An 11,364-nucleotide genomic window follows, 5' to 3' on the forward strand; every position below is an offset into this window, starting at 1 on the left:
GTGGTTCCAAATCGCCTTCTTCATTCAAGCGTCTTCAGATTTTGCTTTTGTCTTCGCCTTGTTGAGCTCCATAGCTTGCTGAATTTCCTCTTCTTTCTTCTTCTTCTTCTGTTTTTTTTAAAAATAAATAATTTAACCTTAGAAGACTAAGGTGTTTTGGAAGTCAAGATGGAAAAACATTGACTTTGATCATTTTTCAAAAGAAAAATGTCGCATGCTAGAATGTAATCGGTGGGGAGTTTTACGATTAGGCATGCACTTCAATAAAGCTCATGATAAATGACGATCACGAGGAGTAGTCAGAGAGGAAAAGGGGCAACTCGAGTAATCATGAGTGCTTTGAAGCTTGTTGCATGAGTGCTTTGAAGCTTGTTGAGCTGTACTGTAGGTAGGTGCATGGTCCAAAGCTAGGAGGCCATCTCAGAGCTTCTTGCTTGTCTACTCAGTACCCTGGAATCTGTGAGGTGCACATGAAGACCAAAATCCTACAGGTGGGTGCAGTTTCGTAGTTGAAATGGCCGCACGCAGTGAGAAGCTTTTGGTTAATCTGCAGTGGGCGCACTGACAGAGGAAAGATTTCAAAGTCCCAAGTTTTTTTTTTTCAAGGGCGGCTACTGCGCAAATTATGAAGGACTAGAGGCGATGAGTAGAGCTCTTTTATTGTCTACGTCAACAAAGGTCCATGAGCCGGGGACTGCTGCTGCCGGTGACTGCAAATATGCTTGTCAGTAGGAGGCGGCTTCCAAATTCGCATGGGTGTTTGCGCACGCGATAATTACATGAAAGACCTAAACTTTGTTGAGCGCACAGATAGAGGAAGAAGTCATGCGAGCCTAGACAATTTAGTAGACTCTGGAGCACACTGGCGGTCGTATGCAGCCAAGGAGATTTAATGTCTTGCAACCTTCCATTGCTGGGTGAAATCTTCAAGCCAATTCGTTGAAAGCTAAAGTGAGCCTTGAGCCACTGGGGTACTTCCCTCGATGGACACTTCCTCTTGAATTTTTCCACAAAAGTTCTTGAATTCCACATGAGGAAGCTTCAAACTTTCCTTTTCTTCACAAGAGCATGACCTATGCTCTGATACCATTGAAACTAGAAGGTAATTATCTTCACACAAATTCACCACTTAATCAATTGGAGTAAGAGAACACAAGCACACCATGAAAACGACAGCAGAATGGGTACAATCTCCCCCCCTAGATGAGTCACTCACGCTTCCTCATCTAGAGTATTTATGATTTTTCATAAAAGCATCAAGGAGCTAAAATTATCCCTCTCATCCAAAAATGAGGAATTTGCTTTACATAGCCATCTTAGGGTCCAAAATGATTTATGTCCTCAACAAAATATATTGCTCAAACTTGCAATAATTAAACAAATACAAAATTGGCCCATGGCCATATATAATGCACTATGCGACACCTCGATCGGTACCCTCTCACTAACTCCAATCCTCGCTATGAGTTCCATCACTTGTACTCAAGTCGCCAATTGCATTAGCTATTAACAATCAATTGAACGAATCACCGAATCAACCAATCCCAACATAACTGCGCTCAAAGCACAATAATCGAGCACAATATCAATAACACTAGCGACATCAGTATTAACATGGAATCGCCCACAATACCGAACATCTAGCATGGCAAAACACAAGCTAGTCAGGCGTTCACAACTAACCACACAAAGTATCCACTAGGACCCCCGCCGCGTCCGGTGCGCTCCTATGGAGTACTTTGCCGTAGTCACACTTGACTAAAATAATAATGTCCAAAGCAAGATAAATCATAAATATAATTTCCATAACACTTTGACTTACTTTCCTTTGAAATGTATGTTTTGTTGTAGTTTGTTGCCATGCTATGCAGAAAAAATGGCAAGATTCATGACAGCCGACAAGAGATATGATGAGTGTCAATTAGATAAACCACATGCACGCAACTACTTTCTTGATGATGAATGTCAGGGGGATTAGAACATGGTTTAAAACACCATTTTGTTCATAGATTGATAATTGTTATGGTGAACCATGGACACATTTGGAAAGTTTTGGTCTAATACATTTTGCGGGTGAAGTGGTATTTCAACAGTCATTTATGTTATGAGTTTGGTAATTAGTTTATGTTCTTCAAGTGAAAGATAGGGTGGATTGTAAGTCTGATTATTGGTATGCTTATTATGACAACATCTTGCTATAGTAAGTTCGGTTTTAAATTTGTTCTCATCGGAGGAATTGTAAAAAAACTCGCTCGCTTCATTGGGCCCGCTCGCTTTTTCTCACTCGCTCTATTGACTACCTCTAGTCTATGAAGTTTGTCAATTATAATGGCGAGTATGGTCACATAAAAAGACAGTTTGATGGCACCTTTAGTTCAGAGAATCTCTACGAGTCTTCGAAATTGCACATGCATCTCACTGGGATAGCCAATGCAGGGTGGAGTGTGCAAATTATTGATGGCTGAGCCCCTAAGGATTGGAAAGACCTTAAGAAAGGATTCTATAAACAGTTCATGCCTAAACAATTTCGGGATCATGCTAATTTTCAGTTGGGAGAGTTTGCATATGGATGCAAGGAGAGTTTGCATATGGATGCAAGAGATACAATGGAAACTTATAATCAGAAATTTTGGGATTCCTACCTGCAGATTGCCCCTTTGAAGAGCATTTCCAAAAGGCCCAACTGAGGGAATATAGGCAGGTTTGACCCCAAAAATCAGGCTGTTTATGCAACATATCAAAGGCATTCAGGATATTATGCATTTAGCTTATGTGGCCAGCCTTATGCATATGCAAGACCTTGCTACCGTGCCATCATTACAAGCAGGGGACAGCAGAAAAGAAAAACCTAGCCCCACCCAGGTTTGAGAAAAGAGAGTTTCCTAGGGCTAAGAAGAGGGAGATTCAACTACGTGGTGCCAGTCTGGCATAAATTTGTACATTATAACTTTGCTACTGACCCCAGCAATTGTGAAAGGATCACATTTCGCTACTCTACGCCTAATTCAACTCCACCTTGATGCGCTACAGGGCAATGAGGGACTGAATCAACCCAAATGTTAAGAAAGGGCAGTGCTGGAACGATGTGAATGGACATGAAATCTGGAGAGAGCCACATGCAATTGACGTGTGAAGCAGTCGTCAAAGTTGCACAGTAGCGTCAACTAAGGAGAGAAGTTGTGAGCTCTACGCAGAATGGCAAAGGTTAAGTGAACTAATATTTCTAGGAGAGAAATGGTCAAAATAGGGAAATGGAATAAATAGTTTCCCGACTCAAATGCACTGGGCGATGATTACATGCTGGCGGTGGGATGCAGCTTCTTCAACCCAATTCGGGTGATGTTGTTCGCAGATGTCTACAACAGTTACTTAAAGGTGGGCAGATAAGCACTCCAGATATAAGAGAAGCTTACTACCACCCACTGAAATCCGCACCCAAATAGTTTCCACATTACAGCAACGTAGTCCTTCTGCTGTCAAATCTACGATTTAAAAAAAGTTATGCTATGACGTCGAAATAAAGCAATCTGCACGGGAGAAATCGGACCAAGGAGCTCTTTATTCTCTCTTAAATTCAGTTTGTTAGAGTTTTGGAATTTTCTGAGTTCTCAAGTTGCGTGTTAGGTGTTTGCAGGCACGTGGATCTCATAGAATCGGGAGTCCAGAGGGCACAACAGATGTCGTGCTCTATGGCTCATACACTAACTGGTAGGATTGCTGTTGCAAAGGATGCCTAACAGCTACAGGCTAATCTTGGATAGACACCGTTAAGAAGGATGGTTCGAGCACTCTATCCACAGAAGACAAAGGAAAGGCTGATCTAGAGTCTGGTGTACACATGTAAAGGTTATAGCGCGAATATTGCAAATTATAGACCGGACAAGTATTCTGATTGAATGGAAGACCGTAACTATGACATCATTAAGGGTTGGTTACACAAATAGGACAAAGCGTTCGTCATTTATGAAATCAAGAATGACATTGAAAAAAATCCACGAGGCCATGTACATGTTTACTGAGGTAGCGGATAGGTGGTGGATAAAACTATAGAGGGATTAAATAGCATCCACCACCTAGGAAGGGTTCAAATGGGAAGTTACAAAGCATATTTAGTCTCTTATCAAAGCATCCTAAGCTTGGGATGATGAGTAAAGATTTCTTTGTAAGAAGAATTTGTTAGACACTAATAAGTTTAGGGATATGAGGATATCTTAAGCTCTTCCTTAGTCGATGCAAGTAAAAGATTATATTCTTGGATTGAATGACTTGGTTAAGATGGAAGTTGTGGCTAAATATGCAAACACATGAAGCAGCCCTGAACTATGAAGATGCCAAAGGCAAATTGAGTGGATTTATGCAAGTAGTCCAAAATATTAACTTGACTTTTCAGAGCTATATTCTTCTGTTGTAGCATCTTAATATTTGATTTTAGGGCTTTGGTGAGTGATGCCTAATTAGCATAAGAGTTTTGGATGTGTGTGTGTTTGTGTGTGTGTGTGTGTGTGTGTGTGTGTGTGTGTGTGTGTGTGTGTGTGTGTGTGAGAGAGAGAGAGAGAGAGAGAGAGAGAGAGGGAGGTTTTCTGTATTATTTACGAGACCAAGAAGATATTGACAGTTTATGCCGAGACATGCAAATGACCATCTAAGCTTCTTTCTGACATCTTCTATTGATAATACCTATGTTGCAGCAAGAGAAGCAACGGGCTATGCTGAATGAGCTGGTTACCAAGCTCACCAGTGTTTGTTGGGAGAAATGCATCACTGGTGCTCCAGGTAGCAAATTTAGCTCAAGTGAGACATCATGTCTATCTTACTGTGCTCAGAGATACTTGGAGACAAGTGCAACAATGAATTGTGAATTTTGATAATGAATTCATTGATTTACTACATGGAAAACATGGTTGAGCTAGCGTTTTGGTATATCTCATATGCGGGTAAACAGCTTGATTCGGCAAGCATGTCCATTCTGGCTACATGTGAGTTGTTGTCTGTAAAATTTGATGTATGCAATTTTCATTAACTCCCTTCATGAGAAGTAGCTACAAGAGTTGAGTGTTATTTCAAGCCTAATTTTTACAAGCAGAGAAGCAATAGGTTCACTTTACATGGGTTTGATGATTTGGTTTTTGATGTTCTCTTTTATTGTAAGCTCTCTGGCTAGGAAACCTACTTTCTGTTGCAACTTGTTCAGGTCCACTTTGGAGTTTAAGAGATGCAAGCAGTGTCTTAACAAAGGAATCTGGGAATTTACGTTACCTTATTCAATATTATAGTCAAAGTAGGATACAACAATACACTTGTAGTTATGATCCTAAGTACCATGATTAACATAGATAAAAATAGTGCATACACACCCCCCTTCTATTGTAGAAAAGGGGGTAGGAACAGATTCGGAAAAGGGGGATAGACTAGCAGAAGGAGAGAAAGATAGGGGAAGAAGGGAGGAGAAAGGGGGTAGGAGAGAGAGAGGATGAGATAGGATAGAGAGGGAGAGATTGAGAGGGAGTAGGGAAGAGAGAGAGAGAGAGAGTGAGTGAGCGTAGGTAGGAAGGAGGAAGGGAGAGTAGATAAGATTAGAGGTCACATCAAAAGGTACATAGTAGGGGGTGGATGGAGACTTATATAGTCCCTCCACATATTCCACCTATAACTTAGTGTCATGTGCACAGATTGGTATCTGTACTGGGCACACAAGACTAGCTTAGGTAGCCTGGGGAGGCTTAGAGCTAGACAGGCTTGATTCTTGGGTTGAGTGGGAAGGGTACGAACCAGTTAGAGGTCTTTGCTATTTTTGGCGCTTGGGGCCCGAGTCTATATAAGGGGCCCAGAGGTTCAGTTCTCAGGGAGCCGATGGGAGCAAGTCAGCAGGTTCAAGAATCTGAGCTGAATCGTCAACTCAGCTCAGCTAGCTTACCTTCTTCATCAGCCAGCTTTCCCTTCTTCCATCGCCTCCTTCCTGGCCAGCTTTCACTTCGTTTCTACCTCCTAGCTCTGAGGTTACCTGCTTGTTTCTCTTCTCTAGCCTATTTTCTTTTCAGATCAGATTTCAATCATGGCTGATTCTGTAGACCCCGAGCTTGCGATGGGAGACCAGGATATGAACTACCAATGCGGAGGATGACCAGGGTCTCTACAATGATCTGATTATGAAGAGAGCCTTCAGGGAATTCACCACTGCTCTTGATGAAAAGTTTGAGCAGGTTAACATGAATCAAACAGGGTTGACATAGCAACTCCAAGGGATTCAGACTACACACTCACTTTTGACTAGCACTATTCAGGCGCTCACGCATGTGGATGCCATGACTTCAGTGTTAGGTTCAAACATCACTCGAGATCCTTTTCCTAGAGATCAGAAGTCTCGTACCAAGGAGGTTGTTGACACTTGGTTGCACAAGTGGCAAGTACACTTCCAGTTTCACCCTTACCTGGATGACAAGAAAATACAACTTCCAGCAAGGTTTATGTCAAGAAAGGCTTTAATGTGGTGGAAGGAACTCCCACCCAAGCCTGCAACATGGATAGAATTCGAAGGGGTCTTCAGGATAGAGTTTCTGAAGTAGGAGGAAGATTACAATATCGTAGGCAAGCTAAACCCTCGATATGTCCAAGCTGAATCTGACAAGTTTTGAGGTTTATCTTTAAAGGTTTTGGGATTTGTAGATCAGAGCTACAAAGATGGATCCAGTGACCTTGTTAGGTTTCTTTGTGGATGGTTTGCCTGACTCGTACAAGTTACAGATCAAGAACAACAAGTGTACCACTTTGCAAGAGGCCATGAATTACGCGCGCATCTATAATGATGCCATGGCCAGTGCAAAGGGAACCACAATTGCCGACACAGGTGGGAAGAACACTCGGGGGGATCACTCATCATATGTAACCCTATCACGTGAGTTCAACAAAAGGATATTTTTTATTTCTAAAATTTACAGAAATAAATATACATAAGGGACTATTTAAAATAGTTTTGGAAAAAATTTATAGATTTGTATAGAAAAGGGGTACATTTTATTAATGAAAATTTTACACAGATAAGGGATTTTAGAAATATGCCTTGAACGCACGTGGTATAGAGGGTTTATACATAGTGACCCCCCCGAGGAAGAACAAGAGGAAGTTCTTCCAGTCTACCATTGGTACTGTGACGCCAAAAATTGATATTTTTAACTTGGCATTGATATTGTATTTCTCTATGTTTGATAAGAGTTTGAGTATCAAGTGATAGCCTAGCGGCTCTCACTTATTTCTATTTTCTATGATATTGTATGGGATTGAGAGGATGAGTGGAATGGCTCATTGTAAATACCATAGGTATGAATTATAAATACCTTGGTATGGGGTGAGAGTTATTTGTGTATGGGATATTATGAGTTTTTTAGAAAATAGGAAGAGTGAGTCATATAAAGAGATGGGCTCATGTCCATGTGTTCCAATAATATAAGAGAGGCCACATGCCAAGCATGTGGAAGGCATGTGGAGGAGTGTGAAGTCAAGAGGAATCCTTCTAGAACTCCTATGTGGAATAAGAAGGATGTGGACATGTGGAAAAGAGAGGGTCCCTATGGGCTCCATGTGAGGAGACTCTTAACTTTCTCAATATTTTAAGAGTCTTGAGCATCTTTTGATGGGACACATGGCAAGAGTAGCCAAAAAGGACATGGATGGTGACATACGTGCTTATGTGATTGATGGGGAAAGGAATCTACAGGCAGCAATTGTAAATGGGTGAAGGAGGGTAACAAAATCTCTATAAAAGGAGCCCTCCTCTCCCTTGTTCATCAGAATCTCTTCCACCCTTGGGCCTTATGTTGCTGTAGTTCTAGTCTCCCCAAGCCTCTTCCATGAACCTTCTCTTCCTCTTGTAGATATTCTCTTATGTAGACTCTTCAGTCCTTCTCTCTCTAGTGTATTCTCTCTCTATGAGTAGTCTTGGAGCTTCCGCTCCCTCTTGTATGTATGAAACCTCTTCTTCTCCCTAGTGTTTGTAGTGTTGAGATGTATTCTCACTCTATTTGTAATGAAGGTCACTTCAGGTTCTCTCTCTCTCTCTTGAGTGTCTCTTCCCTTTTCTTTCTTTCAAAGCCTTAAAAGTTCTTTCTATTCGGCTGCTCACTGTGCACACATGGTCCATTTGTTTCCCGAGCCACTATGCAAACTTCTTCCCCTCTTCTAGGCGAAATCTATGAGGGGTGGATCGTTGATGAAGGTGGAGTCTTGAGGGAGCATCCTGCTCAGGCGAAATTAGCTTGGCTGGAGGGTAGTTTTCATGACAGTTTTTAGTGTTTTGCTCATAACTTTCTGCTCGATAGTCCGATTGTAATGAAATTTATATCAGCGCGAAGCTCTCTTCAAGGCGCATGTTATTATGTGATCAGATATTGAATCAGACACTGGTGCAAAAAGTTATGAGTCTCTGTGTTTGACAGTCTATTTTCATGATAGTTTTTACCCCCTTCTAGTAAACTGTCCATATCTCTTCAACCGTCTGTTTGTTTTCAATGAAATTTATATCAGCGCGAAGCCCATCTCAAGATGCATATCTTTGTGTACTTGAATCTTTGATATCATGTCTCTACTGAAAGTTATAGGCCTCTGTGTCTAATGACAGTTTGTAGAGTGTTTTGAGCTAAGTATAAAGGTGTCTATGAAGGAGGTGCAATGTTTCCTCGGAATCTACCCATCCGACCTAATCAGCCCCTTCAAACTCCTCGATATATATCAGTTCATGTCATGTTGAGCCGCAAGATCTTCTTTCAACAACGTATTGCTCTTCTCTTTGGTGCAAACCGGCTCGCTGAGATTATGGCCTCTGCTGATCCTTTCCTTCTCCCTATGCTTGACTACAACATCACTTGGGATGTTACCATCTTCATTCTTATCTAAGGGAGGAAAGTATGGTGTGGTATCTTGGCATAAAAGCTTCTTTCTAATGTCTCATTCTCAATGATAAGTATCTTTGGTAGTCAGTTCGAATGCTGCAGGAAGTGAAGAGGTGCGTGAAGTTTATTACCCCCAACTTCATGTCACATCTTTTGGTGGAGATGCTGGGTACGTTTGGTATTGGATTCATCCCACCTTACTAAACGATCTCGGGTGTACTTGATTACATGTTATGCCTAGTATAGGCATGTGTTTTCTGATGTGATAAAGAAGATGCCTGGAAGAACTCCGTTAGAAGAGATTGCAGCCCGTTTAAGAGAACTTGAAGATTGTGAAGGTGATGCTCAAGCTATTCGCACAGTCACCATGATCATATCCTTTATGTTTGCATTGTTGAATATGTTGGTGAATCGACAACGCCGATAGAGGCACAATGATAGATTGGGGATTGTTCCATGCACTGGCAGCTTGGTGTGAAGAAGAGTTGAGTCTTTGAGTGGTTTTTGACTATAACAATGGAGTGGTGATTCTCAATGCTTTCAACTTCTTTTGCTATGAAAATGATGAAGATTACAATATCTTGAAGCTTTTATGTGCACTTTCTATTGTGAGAAGGGTGATTCTAGAATGCATGTATACACAATGTTTTCATGGTGCTGGTTGGTCACTTATTTTTGAAGATTTTGTTGAGGATCACATTGTGGAGGGTTTTCAACAAGTGGTTATGCATAATAAGCTGGTCTTGGTATAATAAGGCTCTGTGGGATCTTGTTCGGATCTTGTTTGGGATATTATTTGGATCTTGGTGTTTCCTTCTAGTGTTTCATCATGGTGAAGATTCCAGTGTTTCGAGGGACCCAAGGAGAAGACCCGGAGTCTTATCTTCGGGATTTTGTTCGAGGATGCTGGCTTTCTGGATGGTCCATGAAGGATTGGGCGGAGATTTTGCCTGATTTTCTTGAAGGTGTAGCCTTGAGTTGGCATGAGACCTTGCCGGACTCTACCAAGGAGGACTGGGACCAAGTGGTGGCAGCAATGAAGCAGAGATTTGGGGCAGTGGAGTCGCCAAATGCTTTGATGTTGCAGTTGGACCGGTTCTGTCAAGGAGAGGGTGAGTTGGTCTCTGCATTGGCAATCCGATTGGCAATCCGATATGAAACTTTATGAACAAAGTATGAAAGGGCAGCTTTGCGAGCTGTGGTATCTGCATCATCGGCCCCTCAAAGTCTCTCAGGGATGGAGCACTTAAAGATGAGCAAATTTGTTATGGCTTTGGAGCCTCGTCTTCGTTCAAAGGTAATGAGTAAAGATCCAACAACATACGTGGAGGCACTTCGCATTGCGACCAAGAAAGAAGCTTCTCTAAAGATCGAATCCTCTTTTGTGTCTTCAACAGCTTCAACTTCTAAGGTGGAGGTAATGGTCACTCCTCAGGTACCAAAGTCCTCTAAGTTAGATCATAATATCTCCCAATTGATGGCAGAGTTTGCTGATTTGAAATTGCATTTGGTTAATGCACGACAACCTAGAGCACCAATGAGTGAAGATAGGCCTCGAGATAGGAGTGGGGTCACTTGCTATGAATGTAATGAAAAAGGTCACTATTGCCCCGAGTGTCCTAGATTGAGAAAGAAAGAAGAAAAACAAGTATCCTTGTTAGAAGCTTCTTCAGGGGATGAGGAAAGAGAGGTAATGATGGCTAAACGGGGGCATGGTAAAGCGAGAGAAGAAGAAGAAAGCAAGGAAGAAGTAGATGAGGAACATCAGGAAGAGGAACACCATAGTAAGAAAAAGAAGGCATCTAGAAGGAGAATTAGCCAATCAAACTTTCCTTTAGGACAAGGAATTGGAAGCTATGACTTGTTGTCCAACCTTAAAGAAAAGGAAGCTCATATCACCTTTGGTCAATTACTTGCTTTGTCTCCAAAACTACGGAAGGAATGGGGAAAACTAGCAAGCACAAGGGTGTCAAAGAAGAAAAAGAAGAAAAGTGCCAATCCTGTTGTTCAAAAGGTAGATATAGATGTTGGTGATGATGTACCTGTGGTTGATGTGATCATTGATGGTCAAGTGATTTCTAATGTGTACATTGATGGAGGTGCATCGATTAATGTCATGAGTGAGAAGACCATGATTGATGCTGATTTAAAATACTCTAGTACTACCTCTCCTTATCGCATCAAATTGGCTGACAACACTAGGGTTAAGACCTTGGGAGTTGTGAAGAATCTAGAAGTGGATGTATGTGGAATTTCTATGCCAACTACTTTTCAGGTGATCCCTACCAAGCCAGATGCACGTGCCTATCCATTGATTTTGGGAAGGCCTTGGCTACACAAGGTGAAGGCTGTTCAAAAGTGGGATACTGGAGAATTGATTTTGCAAGGAAATGATAAGAAGGTGCGCTACAACATCAGAAGCTGCAAAAAGGAAGTTGTCAAGGAGGAGTCTTCAACATCAGAGTGTTCAAGCTCTGACTTA

At 41.6% G+C, this 11,364-nt stretch overlaps 1 protein-coding gene across 1 annotated transcript; it reads left to right on the plus strand.

Moving 5' to 3' along the window:
- The first annotated feature begins 3,089 nt into the window (after nt 1-3,089).
- On the plus strand, nt 3,090-4,964 carry LOC147898497 (mitochondrial import inner membrane translocase subunit TIM8-like). The gene is made up of 2 exons (XM_087379722.1): nt 3,090-3,375; nt 4,689-4,964. The coding sequence occupies exons 1-2, from the start codon at nt 3,298-3,300 to the stop codon at nt 4,863-4,865; spliced, it is 255 nt and encodes an 84-aa protein (XP_087235848.1). The 5' UTR covers nt 3,090-3,297; the 3' UTR covers nt 4,866-4,964.
- The last annotated feature ends 6,400 nt before the right edge of the window (nt 4,965-11,364 follow it).

The sequence above is a fragment of the Dipteris shenzhenensis genome, chromosome 9, assembly GCF_047967505.1.
Source record: "Dipteris shenzhenensis isolate YYH24624 ecotype China chromosome 9, Dip_SZ_1.0, whole genome shotgun sequence".
NCBI lineage: Eukaryota > Viridiplantae > Streptophyta > Polypodiopsida > Gleicheniales > Dipteridaceae > Dipteris > Dipteris shenzhenensis.

Excerpts from the sequence above, each read along its gene's own strand:
- LOC147898497 (XM_087379722.1), top strand. The coding sequence starts at position 3,298 with ATGCTGGCGGTGGGATGCAGCTTCTTCAACCCAATTCGGGTGATGTTG. Across the intron at positions 3,376-4,688 it reads TCTACAACAGTTACTTAAAG|CAAGAGAAGCAACGGGCTAT; the intron begins GTGGGCAGATAA and ends CCTATGTTGCAG.